A 20466-nucleotide genomic window follows, 5' to 3' on the forward strand; every position below is an offset into this window, starting at 1 on the left:
TGTTAGCAAAGTGTTGTTTTACCCAGTGCATCAGTGACGACCCAGATTCTATCTTGTTCAAGGTTATTGCTTTCCAACGTGTTCAAACAGAAGCCAGCATGAAGAAAAACACCATCAATCACCGAGCTTCTTTTTCTGGCCCTCAGTGGACCAGATTTAAGCCAGGCCTTTTGGCTCTGTTTAACACAAGTAATCATTTCTGGCAAGGGTGCAGCCAGATCACATTCTGATTTATAGCAATGGGGGCAAATCCCAGCACTTCATTGAAGTGAATGGTCCTTTGCGTGCAGACAAAGGACTGCTTGTAAAAATGACTGGATCAAACTTTGACACTGTCTATAAAAAACAGTTTTGAATGAGGTGGTGAAATCCACACTGCCTCCAAAAACCCACAGTAGCTGTGCTGTTTAGGAGTGGGATAAGAAAGCAAAGTGCCCCTACAGTGCAAGCAATCTGACCCTTTTATTATGTTTACACATACACTGGAAGGAGCTCGTTAAACGTGAAGCGGGTTAATCATAATATAGTTTATAACAGGTCATCAGCAATTCAAGCCCTCAAAATGCACAAACTATGTCCTAACAACAAGATCAGTAATTTATGTTTGGTTGTACTACAAAACTGTGGTTTGCTGAACAATAGAGCAGCAGTCTAACGCTTAATCCCACAGCTATTTGGCTCAAGTCTTCGAGTTTTCCTTATCACGAAATTCTCAACTAATTTGGACTCAAGAGGCATATTTGACTGCAGGATTTCAGATTCAAACTGTTTTTCCAGAAGAGGGAAAAACTAAAACATATTTCACAACACTGAGCTTTAAAATTCTGAAACTACATAGCTCATAATCCAAAACATGGTTTCAGATAATCACTTATTTTCGTTGCATTAAATCAGCACCATAAAAATGTCTCAAAGAAAGATTGGTTATTTGCCACAAGTTACTTCATTCATCTAACCTAAATTCAAATTTATGCTTTCATTTTGTATAATTTTTTTCAGATAAATGGATCAAAGTATCTTTTGTACAACTACATATGACAGACAAGTCTAGAAGCAATTGCACACATCAGGTTTGAGTGGACTTTCAAATCCCATCATTTAGAAAATATTTGTTTGGAGATTACATAATTGAACATTTGTTTTCACTCATAGAATTTCCAAGGGTTTTCCCAAAATTTCCATAAGTCTTAAAGGCATTTGTAACACCCTATGATGGAAGAGGAGGAAGACAAAGACTGGGGAGGAGGAAAACAAAGCCATGTTTCCAGATGAGCAAACAGGTATCACCACAGCTGCTTATTGTGCTTCTAGCTGGTTTTGGACAGGATTTTCATTTGTTGCCACTGTTGAAGTGCTGAGATTTGTGACAGCTACCAGCAGCAGTGCAAACTGTATGAAATACTTTGGGCACACCGATACCATGCTGATCACCTCCTACACCAAAGACTGCAGGAAAACCTGTCTGAGAACCAGATCTATCATTCTCTGTTGAGGGAACCATAACCAAATGTTTTATGATGAGCTGCCAATATAGAGATGGGAAAACAAAGCAAAGGAAAGGCAGATGTGGAGTGGGGCTGGCAAGATGAGGAGCACCAGGGCCTGGGGGCTTAAAGCTTCTAGAGAAAATGCTGAAACTTTGTCTCCCAGAATAGTCATTCTTACAACCTAGAGGCCTTATGTTAGCAGTACCTCAAATTTAGGTTTTAAATCAGATGGGACATATTCACCTGCTAATATCTCCTTCGTTGTTTAACAGTTATAATCATGAGAAGACAAAGCATTAATTCGAAGTCTATTGAAATAAAAGTGTGTTTTATATCACCAATAGGCTCTTAAATTCCTGAGGCTGACATCTGGTCAAGCATACATGCCAAAAAATTGAACAGCACTTTAATTCTGGAAATTTGTGGGGTTTGGAGATACAAAACCCGCTGAGTATAAATTATCTTCCTCAAAGTTCACCGATAAGTACTCATAGACTGGTTTTGGTTGGAAGGGACCTTAAACATCATCTAGTTCCAACCCCCCTGACATGAAAAGGGACACTTCCCACTACACCAGGTTGCTCAAAACCTTTTCCAACGTGGTCTTGAACACCTCCAAGGAGGGGGCACCCACAACCTCCCTGGGCAACCTGTTCCAGTGTCTCACCACTCTCACTGCAAAGTATTTCTTCCTAATCTCCAGTCTGGATATCCCCTCCTCAAGCTCAAAGTCATTCTTTCTCATCCTGTCGCTACAAGCCCCTGTAAAAAGTCCCTCCCCAGCCTTCTTATTTTCCCCTTCAGTTACTGGAAGGCCCTTCAAATGTCTTCCATTTCCCTGCAGCCTTCTCTTCTCCAGGCTGAACAGCCCCAACTCTCTCAGCCTTTCCCCACAGGGAAGGTGCTCCAGCCCTGTGACCATCTTCATGGTCTCCTCTGGACCCACTCCAGCAGCACTGAAACACCCAAAATCCTGCACTGTGCTGGCCTGACTTCAGCTGCCAAAGAGACATTCTCACTCTATGGGATGCTGCCCGTAAAACCAACTTTTCAGCTCCACATAAGCACACGAGCAAAATGGAGAACCGGCAAGAGGAAGCTGTGCTTAAAAAGTAGGCAGATGTCTAGAGACACTCATGTCCCAACGTGTACATTTAAAAAATACTACCACACATATAATAATACACTCCTGGGGTAAAAACCCCTGACCTCATTTAACTGAGGAATGACAGAGGACTTTAATTCAGGGATTTCCAATAGTATGTGTTTTAAATGGGGCTGAACAAAGAATGAGATTGCTCAGCACTTCTGAATACATGAAAAATTAAGGTTTGCATCCAAAAATAAGAAATGTGTCTTATTCAGAATTTCAGTCCCGAGATTCATAACACGAATGTTCACAAGGATTATTAATATGTCACCAAGAACTTAATGAAGAGAATTTCAACCAGCTTTCTAATTTTCAAAATTACTATCAACATTATTCAATGCTACTTGAAGGTTAAAAAAATACTACTAATATATGCCTGATGTCAAAGCTAATGCATTATAATATTTGGTATGTTACAGGATATAGCTCTCCTACTGAAACACGATTGAATTACATTAGAGCCTTCTTTCAAGTGACTTCAAATATGTTTAATTTACTTTTCAGTTAAAACATTACCGTTCTCAATTCACAACATCCAACCATATGTAACACTGAAAAATCAAAAGCTATTAATTATATTTATTTTGAAAGAAAGGCAGGTGAGATTTTAAACCATCTATGGGGCACGTTTAACTTCCAAACATGCTATCTCTGAAATGGATCTGACTACATATTGCTGGTTCCAAAAAAACAACCCGAGATCATCAATTGCAACAAAGACTTCTGGATTTCACCTAAACCGCAGTTTATTAAACATTTCTCTATCCTGGCCTACCTCAGGTTCAGTCATAGTTTATACAGGTGTGTGCACAATTCATCTGAATCCTAGAATTAACCAAATAGCAAGAAATGGCAGGTTGGATGTATTTTTTTTTTCCTTTAAAATAAAAATTACAGTAACAGGAAATTAACTACTCCATCAATGCCCACCACTTTTACAATTTAGTTTTTGGTTATGAAGGTAATTTGGAAAGCTCCAATATCAATAAATCACTACTGTATTTTTTCTTAAATGGTTTTTGATTGTTGTTTTTTTTTTCTGACAAGACTCCTTCCCAGGCATTTCATATGCTCCATTGCTGTAGTATTATCTGCCATTTTTCATGTTCTGTCAGCAGTGCTGATATCTCATTTGTCTTTGTTTTTCCAATGCATTCCTCTTGTCTGTGCCTTTCTCAAAACACTAATAGTTGACAGCTTTTCCCCTCCCAGTAGATTTCCAACCTGTAATTTCTATTACCTCGCTATTAAGGCAGAACAAGAGGCTATCTCGATGCAATGTTTTTGTAACAGGCAAGTGAATAAAAATCAAAGTAATATCAGCAACAAGCCTGGTGATGACAGCACCTTTGGAAACATGTGCAGCTTCTTACGATTTCAGCTCAGAGGATTACATTCATATGCTTGCACTATGAGGAGCTCTGCTTGCAGACACTTTTTGGGAGACTTGGTACCAGTGATCTCAGCAGGGGACACTTACATCATCTGCCAAGGCTGCTGCACCGTGGAGTATGGGCACTGGGTTCTGTTTTTCGTAATAATGGAGTTTTTCGTGGATCTGGAAGACAACAGCACAAAGTGATAACTTTATTTAGTAGCACACACACCAAAACAACCAGTACAAAATTACCCTGTTGAGCTAACCAATCTGTTGAGTGTCTGTAACTAAAGAAACATCCTTATAGTAATCCACAGGCAGCAATCATGTAAATGTAATTCATCATCATCCTCTGTTGAAGTGCTAAGAATATGAAATCAGATGGAAAAAATGCTTGGCATGTAGACCAGCCCACAGAAAAACTAAACACTTGTGATTTTTCTCTCCTGGCTTTCTCTGTCCATATTTCTAACATATTGCTTTAAGTATCAATTACATTTTATATTGCTGCTGAAAACAGAAAGCATAAAGTGTTTATCCCCAAGATGGATATAAAAAACCCTGTAAATTATGATTTATGAAGTGAAATAATAGCTTGCCACCCACATCTTGACAGACAGCTTGGTGGAGCGGCTGCCATCATTAAAATAATTCAGAAACAAGGGCAAAGTAGTGTTAATATGAATTCTAACACATCTGAAAGAAAAAGGCAGTCCTTCAGCAAGGTAAAGTCATTCAGGAGCACTTAAAGTTTTTAATGGGGATTTAGCAACATTAAAAATGCAATGTGCTTTAGTTCTTTCAAAAGGGGAAAGGATACACCATCCTTTAAATACGGAGCCTCATCCCTCCTCCACAAGTTATGCATTTCAAAATTTAGATTTGTTTTCCAGTGTGAAAGCTTTGAAGAGCCAAAATATTTTAAGGCTTCTAACAAGTTTCTTAGAAGTTATTTCAGAATGGCATAAAAGTGCCATATTTATCATTTACATTTATTTACATTATTTTCCTGAAGATGCACAGATGTACAAATATTTTAAAGGAGAAGACAACAGTAGTCTGACGTGATGCAAACTTCTTAGATTTCTACTTTAGTTTCACTGCTCTGAAGAAAGCATGGACTCCAGATGGTTGGAGGAGTTGCAGAAGGAGCTAAATCAGGGATTTCTGTGCTTGGCCAGAAGGGAAAGATGAGGTCTGGCAGATGCCATGGGGTGCAGAACTTGGCCAGGAAGCCCCTTGCATCCTTGAGGAATGGAAACCCTAATGATACTCTACGCTGCCCCAGCACAATGCTGGGGGAGGAATGGGACAGATGCTGGGCAATCAATACAGCTTTAACAAGCAATCAAACCAGTGGTGTTTGCACACAGAAATTGCTTGGAGTCGTATCTGGTTTTCAGTGACTGAAGGGCAGTGAAAAGGAGGCTGAGGGGACACCTTATTGCTCTCTACAACTACTTGCAAGGAGGCTGTAGCAAGGTGGAGGTGGGTCTGTTCTCCCAAGTAACAAGCAATAAAACAAGTGCAAATGGCAGGGGTGGTTTAGCTCGGTTATTAGGAAAAAATTTCTTCACTGAAAGAGTTGTCAAGTATTGGAACAGGCTGCCCAGGGAAGTGGTTGAGTCACTATCCCTGGAGGAATTGAAAAGAGATACAGAAACGGTGCTGAGGGACACGATTTAATGGTGACTTGAAGAGTTAAAGCTTTATTTAATAGAGAGCATTTTGCCTTCTTTGTTAGCTGAACCTAATTTATTTATTATTTTTTTCAATCAGATCTTTCTGTGACAATGTCCACCTTCCATCTCTTTGTAACTTAAAAGATCTACCTAGGAAAATTACAAAAGCACTGGTCTGTGCACAAAGCTGTAACCGACACAAAATACACATGCATCATAAAAATGTTACTTCCTGCTGGGCTCCCACAGTTACTGCCTACCTCTAACTTCTGAATAACTAAAGTATTCAGAATATATATAGCATACATATAATAGCTTCCCAAACACAGTAAGACAGGAGATTTGGTGGAATTCAACTAACAAAGCAAACATTTCAGTGATACAAAACCACTAGACCAGGTTGCTCAAGGCCTCATCCAACGCTATCTTGAACACCTCCAGGGAAGGGTTATCCATCACTTTCCTGGGAAACCTGCTCCAGTGTCTCACCACACTTACTGCAATGATTTTTTTCCTAATATCCAGTTTAAATCTCCCCGCCTCAAGCTTCAGTCCCTTCCCTCTCATCCTATCACTGCAAGCTGTTGTGAAAAGTCTCTTCCTAGCTTTCTTGTAGGCCCCTTCCAGGTACTGGAAGGTTGCCCCTTTACAAATCTCACTCAATGAAATTAAACTGTAACAGAAATGAAAACCAGCCTGAAACACTTTGAGAGGAGTATAAGACTGGATTCAAAATAGTAGAATAGAGAGCATTTACCTGCTCAAGATGAAACTTTTTATATTTGTAACCAGTTATTTGAGCCTCATTCTGAAGAATTCTGTTTAATGCAATTGACAAATCTATTTTATATCCTGTGGCTATGTCAGATGTCCAGTAACTTGAATACTTTAATTCTTCTCTCTAGCAGAAATGTATGGAATGTATGGAGAATATAGGACTGGATCATGCTTAAAAACCAGAAAACATAGTACATCTGTTTTAAGTTCTTCTAACATTTAAGTGTAAAGCTTGAACCCTGAAAATCTCTTTGTGGATGAGACTGAGTCTGTTAAAGCAAGAGCTATGTATTGCAAATAAAAGATATAAAGCAGTTCTGCTGAACAGATGACTAAGTTGCTGGGGTTTTGGTTCTGGATTTATTTTTTTATGACTACCTATTCATTTCACTGTAGGATACTTTGAGAAGACTTACAAGGTTCTGTGAATACTGACAATCTACTCTGAAGACATACCCCAGGAGGGAAAAATAATAATTTGCAAATCTATACAATTTTTGGCACATTTGTAGGCAAGGGAAATTGTTTCTGGAATTTCCAAGAGGGACTGAATTAAGCCTTCTATAACAAAATATCACAGAAATAGGTTTTCCACAGCATCCCCAGCTTGGACTATTTCAAAGTCCAGAGGGAGATTTCCGAGACAGAAAACCATAACTCTTTAGCAAAGAATCCTACAAAATAATCTTAATTGCTCTTTTTATATTTTTTCATTTCCAGGTACAGTTTCTACATTCCAAGTTTCTGCATTCCAACGCATTTGTGACTGCAAATGACACATCCATGAATAGTCCCAACATTTACACAGTCTCAAAGATGAGAATTAGAGTCTTTGTTTGATCACCAATGGTACTATCTTAATTCTAGAACTTAGACAGGAAGTTCACTGTCCCAAAAAACATGGAATCCAGGAAAAAGAAAGTTCCTAGAATGAAAAAAGAAACAATGGGTTGCAGTGAAACAAACAAAAATAACCATAAAACCATTCACAAAGTGTAGCTGCATACCATCAGCTACGCTGACAGAGGATGCACGGTTTGCTTGATGCAGAATTTTCATTAAAAGCTTGTTTAATTCCCTCCTTTTCTCCCCCCAGAACCCTACTCTATCAGATGAAAGGAAGCAGAAAAATCAGCCTTCTTTTGTTTCGTTCTGTATTTTCATCACGTAGCACGTGTCTATAATATGGGCTGAATGCAGAACTTACTTTGCGTTTCTTCTCAAAGTTTCCTGCAGTACTTACCATTGCAGCTTTGGCACACTAATGAACTTAAATATATGAGTAACTCTGCAGTAATATGGCATGATGAAGACATGAGCTATACAAAAAAAGTGAGCAGCAAATCATATGCCAACTCATTTAAAATCCCCACTGCAACATCTTGAAAAGGGGCTTTCTTAGAAGACACAGAGCCTTTAAATCACATTCTATTCAGGCCAATTGACTTGAATTGCATAGAATATTGCTGAGAATTTAGCATTACACATTTCAGAAAAGACAAACAAAAATCAAAATGCATAAATCATAGCTGGCTGCTCAAAGTTTGCACAGAGAATTTAATTCCCCATAGCAGCATTAAATTGCCTCAAATATAAATTAAGTGATTGCACGGTGCAGAAAGGCTTTTTGAAAGAACGCTGCAAGTATCAAAGCAAAGCCTCAGAAGACATTAAAACAGATATTCAGAAACCTCGATTCTGGCCCAATTTTCCACAGGAAAAAGTTTCATCACAACAGATGAGCAATTCTCTTTCAAAGCTTTGTTTCAAAGAGTAGAAGCATCAAATTTGTAAGAATTGAAAAGCAGGCTAATGGCACGGAAATATTTCTGCCTCCACTGCTAAGAGTCAAAAGGCATTCAGAACAATGTTAGACAATTGTAACAAAAGAACTAAAAAAAAAGCCAAAAAAATTACACTATAATAAAAGGATCACAAACTTCTTTGTCACTCTAGCATGAAATTGCTTTTAAAACAAAAAAAAAAAACTCAGAAAGCCTACAGACTGTCTGGTATAAACTGTTGTAATGGGCCGGGCTAGGAGGGAGCTGGTTTTCTTCACAGCAGCCCATACAGTGCTGGGTGGTAGATCTGTGACCAAAATAGTGGTGGTAGCACAGCAGTGCCTTGTAGGAGAAGGGTTGTTTTTGGATAGCTTCGGAAGGCTATGAAGGTTTGCCTTTCACAGTATCACTAAGGTTGGAAGAGACCTTGAGGATCATTGAGTCCAACCTGTCACCACAGACCTCATGACTAGACCATGGCACCAAGTGCCACGTCCAATCTCCTCTTGAACACCTCCAGGGATGGTGACTCCACCACCTCCCTGGGCAGCACATTCCAATGACGAATTCCAAAGCTCGAATTGGAGAATGCTATGTTTTGTCTTTGACTCTGAGAATAGTGTAAATACCTTGTAAATGAAGGAGAGAAACTGGGCAGAGTTTAGTTGGATGTGTCAAAATTTTGTTTTGTTATTTTGACCTATTGTATGCCTTAATTACATGTATGCCAATAGAAAACGACCAACTGAGATGTGACACATGTGCCTTCTGATAGACTATATAACTTTGCTGTATAACGTAATAAAGGTCTTTGCCTGCTCACATCTTGTCCTGAAAGCATTGCTCAGGGTAATTAAAACATCTATACTAAACAAATGGTGACCCCAAACGCGTGCCTCGACCAACTACTCATTACGACTCCCACTTGCACCATCAAGAAGGAATTTCGCTTTTAAGGACTGTGGAGATGCTCATGTTCATCAGCATCACTAATGGTGCCTTAGCCATTGCTGAGCAGTGCTTGTGCAGCATCAGGGCCTTCTCTCTTCTCACTCTGCCCCCCACAGTGACTAGGCAATAAGAGGACACAGCTGCAACAGCTGACCCCAAATGACCAAAGAGACATTCCGTACCATCTAATGCCATGCTTTTCCAAAGCAACCATTGCCTGGAAACTGGATGGGGCTGGTGATGATTGCTTTTTTATCACTTATTCCCACTCCCTGCAAACTGTTGAGCAAGGGAATAACCAGCAAGGCATCTAAATTTTTTATGGAAACCCAACACCACAGACTCCTTAGCTTGAGCCTTATTTCATCTGCTGCTAAAGGGTGTTTTCTTTTAGGTAGAGAGGAGAAGGGTTAGAACTGAAGACATGAATACTGTTTGAAAATGTAGGTGTTTCTGGCCATGATAAAACTTACTAACTTGTTCATTTAGCACTCCTTTAATTAAGCAACTCATTCACAGAAATGAAACAAGGTGCAAGAGTGAATTTGTTAATTTATATCAGCTTAAAGCATTATATCCATTGAAGATTAAACCCATCCATGTCATCACTCCAGGGAATGTTCCAAGGTATCACACAAGAGAAGCCTGTTATCAAGGTCCTGGCAAAGGTCCTGGCTGGCAAAAAGCAGATGGCTTCTGCTGAGCTCATTTTTGTGCTACAGCTGAACACAAGAAACAAAAGAAACTACCAACACTCTTTTTTCCAGGTCATATGCATAACTGGAGTCCATTCTTTGAAAAGACTCAACAAGGAAACATGCACATTGAGACCAAAGTGTTCAAAGTCCTTGCAGTTGTCTTAAAAGACTGCGAATCAGGCTCCAAGCACAGAATCATAGCATGGGTTGGGTTGGAAGGAACTTTTAAAGGTCATCCAGCCCAAAACCCCTGCCATGGGCAGGGACATCTTTCACTAGAGGAGGCTGCTCAAAGCCTCACCCAACCTGACACTCAATACTCCAGTAATGAAGATTCCACAACTTCTCTGGGCAACCTGTTCCAGTGTGTCAGCGTCTTCCTTGTGTTAATTCTAAATCTATATTAGCATCTGTTTGGCTCTTAAAGATAAGGGTGCTAAAAATCCAGGATCATGCTGGATGACACTTAAAAAGTGTCCTTTCCCCAGCATTCAGAATTATCTATATCCAGACCAGAACTCCTCCAGAAATTCCTAATTGCATTGCAATTTCAGAAATAATGTTTCAGAACCGTATGCACTATTAGAGTAATTTTCTGAGTTATAAAATATGGTAACAAAGTTACATGAGATCATATTTAAGGGCATTTTTCTTGTCACATTATGCTTTGTAAAAATTATACAGTGGTGTGCTACCATTTACAAAGTTACTGGAGTGGCATTATTTTAAATCAGGTGCTATCAATGCAAATCAGCAGCTGCCTGGAGAAGCCACAATTTCAATTTAATATTCTCAACAAGCACTTGCTGTTTGCACTTTGAATCAGCAAGCACTTGGTCATGGAGTGTCTACATGGGTGCCAGGGTTGGTACAGCAGAAGTGCCCAGTGAACAGCAATGGCATATCATAGAATGGTCTGGCTTGGAAGAGGCCTTGGCAGGTCATCTAGTTCAACCCCCAATATAATGTGGTTGTTACGAATTAGATTGATAAAGCAAATAAATGAAGCATAGCAGGCTGGAAATGAAAGAATAATAGAATGCCAAGTGTTGGAAGGGACCACCTCCAGAGATTGAGTCCAACACCCCTGGAAAGCAGGACTGCTCAGGGCAGGTCACACAGGAACACATCTAGGGGTGTTTTGAATGTCTCCAGAGAAGAAGACTCCACAACTTCCCCGGGCAGTCTGTTCCAGGGCTCTGTCACCCTCATAGTGAAAGAGTTTTCCCTTATATTTATGCAGAACCTCCTACGCTCTAGCTTGCACCTGATGCCCCTTGTGCTATCATTGGACATCACTGAGAAGAGCTTGGCTCCATCCACCCAACACTCACCCTTCACATGTTTATAAACATGAATGAGCTCACCGCTGAGTCTCCTCTTCTCCAAGCTAAAGAGACCCAGCTTCCTCAGCCTTTCACATAAGAGAGACGTTGCACTCTCTACAGACATAGGAGCAGCAGTCTTGTGTTAAACTTGCAGTGTTGCTGTGGATCGTGTCCTGACCTCATCTGATCATGGAGAACAGTCATTCATGTTGTCTGTGTGATGGCCTCATCAACATGAACACTTAGGTACTTCTTCAACCTTCTCTAACTAAACCCAAAGTCTTTTAATCTTCCCCCATGGATCATGTTTTGCAGTCCCCTCACTGTTCTGACTTCTCTACATTTCTACAGCCTGCTTAGTGGCCTTACCTGTGATCTGCCTATGATAAATACATTTTTTCCTTTAACTACTGATAATCCACAGCATGCCATCTACTTTCATACAGTCGATAATTGTTAAAATAGCAAATACATGAAATGTTCATTTCCTTAATCATTGCCATTTACAGAGTACTCTAACATGCTTGTCTGTGGTTTTAACTCTTTTATAGCTTACCTTGTGAGATGCTACCCTTTTCCCTCCCTATTTTTAAAAGCTTTTCCTTTAAATTTTATTTTAAGGCCTCTGGCGTTTATTTTATTTTGTCTCTGTCACATAAAAAGAGAAAAGACTCCAGATTAAGAAAATGCTGGTCTGAATGAACATGAAAGCATATGATAATAAGACTAATGTATCAGCTATTTATTTTTGCAGTGTTAAGCAAAAGAGATTAAATACTGGCTACAAACCCAGCTATTCCTTGCAGAGTTTCTTAAAATGTTTATTTTTCTGTAAAAAGCACTTTTCACTTTGAATTCATTGTTCCTCATACAATAAAATAAAGCTGCTATTATATGAGATTTCACAGACTTCATTCAAATGCACTTTTTTTTTGGTCAGTAATAAGAAAAGGTTTTGATGACTTTGCTTATAGGAAGAGGGTCCCTAGGTAGACAGAGGAAGTTCAGACCAAAGCCAAACAAGTTGCACTTGCTCCAAAATAAATTTCCCTGCTCCTTTAGAGCCAAACAGCCTACATAGCTACTGTATACAGTATTTTCAGAACTGTTTTTCTGTACTTTTAACCCCATTTCTAAAGGAAGGAGCATCAGAAATATTCCAAATTTGAATGAAGACACTGTCTTGTGTGAACTAAGGACACGAAGTCCTTGAAGAGTAATAACAAAAACTTTTCCTCCTTTGAAACAAGCAGTCTACAAACTGGAATTCACGGATGCTGAAAGATCCCTACAGTTTTATTGTACTGTCCATCCTAAATACATTAACAAAATCTGAGCAGGAAGCCCATCAAGCACCAGCCTGGAATTGCTAAAATAAAAGTATAGCACATCTTTGCTGCAAAAGCCCTCACTGACCTATGTGAAAACACCTTGAATTTGGTAAAAGTCTGAGAGAAAAATTTCAGAAGAACAACACTGAACTCAGGATTCCAGGTCACAAACTGATCTTTCCAGTTTACGGCTCTTCACCCTTCTGTCTAAACACTCCCACTCTGGCAATCTTTGCTCACCCATCCTCATTATCATTACATTAATAAACACACTTTTAAATTGAAGCATTTGTATTTAAACTAAACAGAATTTGAGATGGCCTTACATAATTCTGAAAGTGTTTTCTCTCTCTCTCTTTCAATAAGATAATGAGGATTCATCATTCACAACCCAACAGAACAAATCTTTCATTAAAGATCCTGACTCATCTGTCAGGAAATTTTTTTGTGCAGTACTGCAGACTCAGGAAACTGATCATGCATACTACAAAAATATCCAGGTCACAGAAAAAGGGGAAGGACTGTTTAGAAGGGCTGATAGCAGTAGGACAAGGTGTGATGGTTTGAAACTGGAGCAGGACAGATTCAAGTTGGACATCAGTAAGAAGTTCTTCACAAGGAGAGTGGTGAAATACTAGAACAGATTGCCCATGGATGTGGTTGAGGCCCCAGACCTGGAGGCATTCTAGTTCAGCTCTGGGCAGCCTGATGTAGGTGGAAGTGCCCTTGCTGACTGCAGGGGGGTTGGACAAGATGGCCTTTGAGGGTCCCTTCCAACCTGATGCAATCTGTGAATCTGTGAAAAAGACTGAAATTTGAAATGACAACTATTTTAAATTAATTTAAATCATCTCATTGTCAGCATTCTGACACCATTTTTTAGCCAAAGATTTCAAAACATGTTACCAAAGGAACTAAGCAGCAGTTTCCCTGTTAAAAGAAAGGCAAGGACTAATCAAAGACACAAAATGTATTTAGTTTTCAAACCAGTATTACTAAAATGACTTATAATCAGAAAAATATTATTGTATGCTCTTTTTTTTTTTTTTTTTGGTATTCCAACTGCTGAGAATGAGATACTTATAACCAATTACATCAGGAAATGTGCAGAAGTTACTTTGAAAACACTTACAGAATACTTGATGCAAACAAAAAAGGAATTGCAACTACCACTGAAGGTCCTCAGTTTTGAGTACTCAGTGAAGTTGCAGAGTTGTAATTAAATACAGATGGAAATAATCCTTGCTGCAACAATCAAACAGCTGATGTGGTTACATTGATTCTAAATACAAAACATGAGGAAAATCTTATATTCAAGACACAAACTTAGACTGATCAGGAAAAAAACCAACCAAAGAAAACTACATCTGTAGTGTTTCAGTGTCACAATCCAACAATAACTCTGCTTTTCCTTTCTTTCTTTAAGGATTTTTTTTTTCCCCACTTAAATTGTGTGTTGGAACTTCCTTCTTAGGTGTCATAGATTCATAGAATGGCTTGGGCTGAAAGGGACCTTAAGGATCACCTGATGCTGTGTACCTAATGTAACAAAGACCTGCAAAGTGTATGCCTAAGTAATTGGAATTGTTATTATGTGTAATAAGAAGTCAAAAAAAATTGATCTAAACCATCAGAAAAAAAACAAACAAACCAAGCACACAAAAAAAGGCAAAACAAAATAAAAGCAAACAGACAAACAAAAAACCCCAACTTTTTCAAGTCTTGGGATTGGTCAGGTTTGAAGAAATGTGAAAGTTCCTTTAATTTTCTGACAAATCTTTTTAAACAGTACAGGTATAAAGATACTGCTTTATATACCAAAAGTGTTTCTCCACTTAGAGTTTGGTACTTTAAAGATCTTTATGAATTTAAGAGGAGGATTTTTATTTCTTTTTTGAAAAGTCAGCTTTCTGTAGTACAGAAAAATATTGTCATCCTTGCTCTTGACTATCAGATTCACATATTTCAAAGGAAAACAAAAGTTATCCCAAATTTAGAGTTAAAAATATTTATAGTACTAAACAAGAATGGGAAAAGGAGAGAAATGAACTGGATGTAAAGAACAAAGATCATGTCAACAGCTAGCTGACTGACTGGAAGCTATCATTAATTGAAGTCCTTCTAAGTATAAAATACAACAACTGTCATCTTACTGCTGAGACATCTGGGGAAACTGCAATTGTAAACAACTCAGGACTTGCAATTAAATTTGACTATCAAATCCAGTAATTTTTAAAAAGAAAAATAATATTTCATTATTTCCCCTGCTGCATGCTGGCATGTTGATTAGCAAAGAAAGAGCCACAAAGTGAATTCAAACGTAAATCTACAGCACTTTCTGTGCCAATACTAATACCCCTTCATGTGAAATTATTCACAGAGTCCAAACTGGAGGACTGAATAAGCAACTTGCTAAGAATATGGAGATAGTGCTTTTATTTTTAAAAATTAGATTAAATTAAAAGAACACTTTTCCAAATAAAGAGGCTCTCAGGACGTGTTTTAAATGAACAACTGTTCAATCCTGCTTTGTCAAACAAATACAGCTGAAAAGGCAGCGTTGAAGCGAGACAGAACTGAAATATGAGTGTTGTCTTTGGAAATCTCCAAAGAAAGTAAAGCACATTAAGAGCAGGTAGCCTCCAATTCACTGTTAACAGCCTTCCTTAAAGGCTAAGTTCAAGATTTCATTTAGATGCTAAAACAAAACAGAGATGTGACCAGATGTAATACTTTTCTCAATAAATGCCTTGTCTGTTCCTTTGGAAAGCACAAAACCTTACATAAACATTAACAGGTTCTCATTTGGCCACAAATACTTTTGACTTGTAACAGTTTGCTTTGTAATCTTTATTTCTCCTGATCCTACTCTTTTTAAACCCCCATCACAAATCTGAAAAGGTCTTTACTTTTACGTCATTATTAGACAACTTCATTTCCAAACATCTTTCCAAAAGCAAGTGATTTCCACTGTCCTGTTAACAATCTCATTCCAAAGGGAAGAATTTTCTTAACTGCTTGCCAATTAAATAGATTTATAACGGGAACATAGGCTAAACTGTTCTTCTGGTTGTCAGACAGATTTATTTGTTTCCACCAAGCTCCAGTCTCTACATAACTAAGATTTTACAGAAATGCCAATTAAACATTAATTAAAGAAAATACACAAATCTCCTAGGATTTGCTGCATACAGACTCAGAAGCCTTGGCACAGACTCGTTTGCTGCTCAGGCAGAGCATGCTAAATTTAAATCATGAAGAGTTTGGTTCATTCCTGCTTAAAGCAGTAAACACCATCCTTACAGTCTCTACTCCATTAAAGTTAGACCAAGATGCAATTCAGTTCAGGTTCCCTGACTTCCTAATATTGAAGAGATCACTTCTGTAAAGCTCATTGACACAGGATTAACCCATTCAAAACCCAACTTCAATCACAGATACAATCATATGTGCTTTGAGTTAAAATTAAGTGTACATTATATATATATATACACACACACACACACAGACATACATTTATCAATTAGCACCATCTAGTGGGGTCAGTACATCTGATGCAACATGAGAAATATGTAGCTCACTGTTCAGGGTTTCTACATCCTATGCAGCATGCTATGATACAGCAAAGGTCAGTTAATAAAATTCAGATATAAAAAAACCCAACCAAACCAAAACCAAACCAAACCAAACCAAACCCAAACAAACAAAAAAACCCCAACAACAACCAAAACTCTGACAACTCCCAGACCATCTCATTTTAATTCAGAAAATTACATTATGCCACTATAAATTACACTGCAAGAAAAATCCTGACACTGGAAACTGCATGCACTTACAGAGGAAAATTCATTGACAGGAAGAAAAAAAAAAACACCACCATTTAAGTATTCATACACATGCAAAACAGTTACCACTTAATTTTTTTCCTCTTCTGCTCTGTCACACACTTCCAGAAAAATCCAGCATGTCTTAAAAGAAGCTAATCTGAAGCATGCAAATGATGAAATAAACCCCCACTTTTATTCAGGGGTTTCATCATCTCATTAATTGCCTATAAATACCTGAGGGGTGGGTGTCAGGATGCAAGTGATGGTCTCTTTCTGGTGGTGCCCAGTGACAGGACAAGGAATAACAGATATAAGCTGGAACATAGGAGCTTCCACCTCAACATGAGGAGAAACTTTAGAGTGAGGGTGACAGAGCACTGGAGCAGGCTGCCCACAAAGGCTGTAGAGTCTCCTTCTCTGGAGACTTTCAAAACCCACCTGGATGTGTTCCTGTGTGACCTGTCCTAGGTGATCCTGCTTTGGCAGGGGACCTGGACTTGATAATCAATAGAGGTCCCTTCCAACCCATAACATTCTGTGATTCTGTGACAATGCTTATGAAAGTGTGAATGGGATAATTAAAGAAAATTAAATGCACAGAACAAAAAGGAATTAAAGGTCAGTCACACATTAAAAATTCTTTTAACAGTAGAAAAATAAATAGAAAACAATCCAGTTCTAGTTAAGTTAAAAGACCAATGGTCAGAAAACACAGAGACAGGCCAGAAGAATAAAGTCACAGGTTTTACTCAGTGGTTATCTGATATGCAACAAGAGGAAAATGCTGCTTCCCCTTTGGGAGAAGACAATAATAAAACTTGGTCATATTATTGGTTTGAATTAGTTATAAATTGGTAGAAAGAGGATGTTTCAAGATGAAAGAGCTTAGGCACACAGCTACAAGGATTTTGTTGCTTGGCACGTGCTATGACATGATTTGTACTTAGGTTTTAATAGCACACCAAACTTCAATGTGACCATCTTAGCATTTCAGATGCAGATTAACATGATTACCATCACAGGTTACTTTTTTCCTAGAATGTTTGAAACTTGGCAATTCAAAATTGCACCCTGATTTATGGTTTGATCCTGATTAAAGCCACGCATGTCTCTAGTGTCATTACTGGATTATTTAATCACAGAACTTCAACAAAATCTGTTCCTTTCCATGAAACTCAATCTGTAAAGCACATGAAAATTGAAGATAATTTATGAAGATGATATCCATACTAAATGTAAAGCAGCACTGAAGCTATCCCATACACAATCCCCAGCATTTATAGCTGGCATGCGTGGGACCTTTTTAACTCTTAAATGTCAAAGTAATTGAGGCGGTGTTTTTGTGAATGAGTGACATTGCTGACATTTGTGATTTCTAGCAAAAGTCACCAAGTTTAAGAGACATAGGGAGGCAGTATGATTTATTCTCTAATGGACAAAGCACTTACCCCCATCATCTCCACCACTCAGTAAATATGCACTTCAACAAGGGTCACACCATATCCGAGCCACTGAACCACAGAGCCAGTGGCTCCCAGGTTCAAAATCTCCTCTTGGGAGCAATGATTTCATGTTAGAAGTCTATGAAACCAGCTGAAGAATAAAGGCAGCAGACAGAGCTATTTAGTTGGACTTGGAGCCTGTGATGATATTTCAGGGATCTGTAAATGTGGTTCTGCTTAGAAATCTACAGTGAAGGCATTTTAGCAGTGAGCTTCAACCCTGAGCAGAAATGAGACCAAGGCTGACGGCTTGTTCACCTGAGTACCATTGGTGCTTACACGTGCAATAGCACCGCTCTGCCTGTAGTAGCCTTTCTAGCCAGCTGGGCTACCGGCACAGGCACTCAGCCTCACTACTGCTTGGACCTGCAAATAGGAAGAGTGGCAGCTGTGTCCATCTCTCAATGCACCAAACTGAGCTTCTGCAGCTGAGACAGAGGAGCCCTCACCTCCTGGGGTCAGCTACGCTTGGCCACTTGCATAATACCCTCAAACTCCAGCGCTGATCAAAGATTAAATATCTCATCTAGTTTGCATGTAATGAAATAGTCTAACTTTGCAAATACACGCAGAATAGGTAAAAGTAGAGCTTCCTTAGGAATCAATACGGTCATACATGGAATACAAATACTTCACCTTTATACACTGTTTTGATTTCCCTAGGAATTTATGCAATCCTTAATTAGTAGATAAGAAATAGAAGAAACCTTCATGCCTGCATATGAGGACACACGGAGGAGGAAAAATGGGTTTCAGTACAAAAAGTGGAATGGGAGGAGACAGCTACAAAATACTTGACCATAGCATATGCACATGCAATTCTAAATGGCCCACCAAGGCACCAGTGGGTTTTGAAACCAAATCCAAGACAGTTGTACTTCTAGACAGTTCAATGTTTCCAAAACTGTCACAACAGGAATGGGAAAAATTCTTACACTACAGTATTAGACTGGTTCTGGGGCATGAAAACATGGAACCCTTCTCTCTGTAGCAGAGAAGACCATGTCACTGTACTACATCAAAGTGAATTTGTACATTTAGGTTTTGCTATTGTACTGAAGGCACAGCCAGGCTATAGCAAATCCTCATTGCAAATTACTCATCCTTGACTTGCAGGGACAAGTTAGCCTTGCATGTTTTTAAATCTTATTTCTTCACCTTATTGGTTTCTCCACAGTGACTGCACCACGTGGATAGCTTTGGTATGTTAAGCACTTACGTGCTGCAGCTCTCAATTTAATGTAACTTATGCTTGAGGTGAACTTCCACTGACATCACCACATCTGCAAAGTGAGCACTGGATTCTACAAAGATACACAGAAGCGGCTATTAGAGAACAGCTTTTGGTTAGGAGAACGCTGCTATGCAAGCACTGCATAGAGAAAAGGAACAGAGAACATGGAACATACCATGCTGCTTGTATCTTTTCAGGGTTTAAAAAGAAAAAAAAAATATTGTAACAGAGATGAGTGGAGAAAAAGATGTTTTAATAAACTGTTTAAGATGGCACAGATGACATAAAAGGAATGGGGAAGAGTAAAAGATGGGTAAAAACTGTATGTGTATCTGTGTCTCACAGAAAGGAAGAAAGCGAGGAAATGTGATATCATAGATACTACTGAATATCACAAACTAACTTCATGAGGATTAGCTGGAGAATGGGCAAATTCAAGATTAAAACCAAAACAAAACCCCAACCAAAACGTATCCAAACAAAATAACACAACACAAAACAACCATCAAAAAAACCCCAAGGAAAATTGATGTAAGCAGTAGCAAAAACCTGCCGGTAGGAAACCCAGATAGGCATTTTTGCTAAAACTTACTTTTAAGACTTCTATTAAATCTTACTGTATCAGTTTCCATCCTTCAGAAGGATTTTATAACCATCATATCCCATTCTTCTTAAGTCTTACAGTGTTTTTGCACTGCAGAGGCTTTTTTGGGTAGTTATGACTTTATGTTCTTAAAAGGAAAATAGTCCAAGACAGAAAGAGAGAAAAAAGATTACTTTTAAGCACTCCCTCACACTCTCTGCCACAGAACTTCTGGTCCAAAGGAAAAGAAAACTGTAGAAAAACAGTTTAAAATTACATTATCCTTGGATGCCTTGGATTTATCAGACTACTATTACTGAGCAGCTTATGAGACCTTTGAGTTGCCTCAGTATCATAGACAAAAGAAGTATCACTTTGGTTAAACAAATACTGCACAAGCTTTGTAAAACAAGAAAAATCAGCATAAGAGCATAGGTTTGGGTTCTAAAACTTCAAACTGCTGCAAAAGTTTTGTCATCAGGCTGGTAGGTTGTCCCCTGGGTAACAATGAAATTATGAACTATTTGTCTTAGAGGGATTGATTCACTTCTTTTATGTCCAGTACATTTTGGCTGGATTTCTGCTACTCTTTGGAGGTTTCCCAGCAGAAACTTTAAATCATTTACTACTGATCCAAAAAAATGCCTCTGTCTGGATTTTAACCTAAACCGAAGTTTATTTGCATTCCAGAGCACTGATTTATTCACAAGTTTCAAGTAATAGTCATAGACCAACACTTCACACCTCTGATTTA

At 38.6% G+C, this 20466-nt stretch overlaps 1 protein-coding gene across 1 annotated transcript in view; it reads right to left on the reverse strand.

Moving 5' to 3' along the window:
- Positions 1-20466, reverse strand: part of MPP7 (MAGUK p55 scaffold protein 7) — a 140307-nt gene that overhangs the window by 58088 nt on the left and 61753 nt on the right. The window contains exon 4 of the mRNA XM_054171197.1: positions 4118-4195. Within this exon, the coding sequence (XP_054027172.1) occupies positions 4118-4195 (78 nt within the window). The remainder of the gene's footprint in view (positions 1-4117; positions 4196-20466) is intronic.

This window comes from Dryobates pubescens, chromosome 21 (genome assembly GCF_014839835.1).
Source record: "Dryobates pubescens isolate bDryPub1 chromosome 21, bDryPub1.pri, whole genome shotgun sequence".
In the NCBI taxonomy this organism is placed as follows: domain Eukaryota; kingdom Metazoa; phylum Chordata; class Aves; order Piciformes; family Picidae; genus Dryobates; species Dryobates pubescens.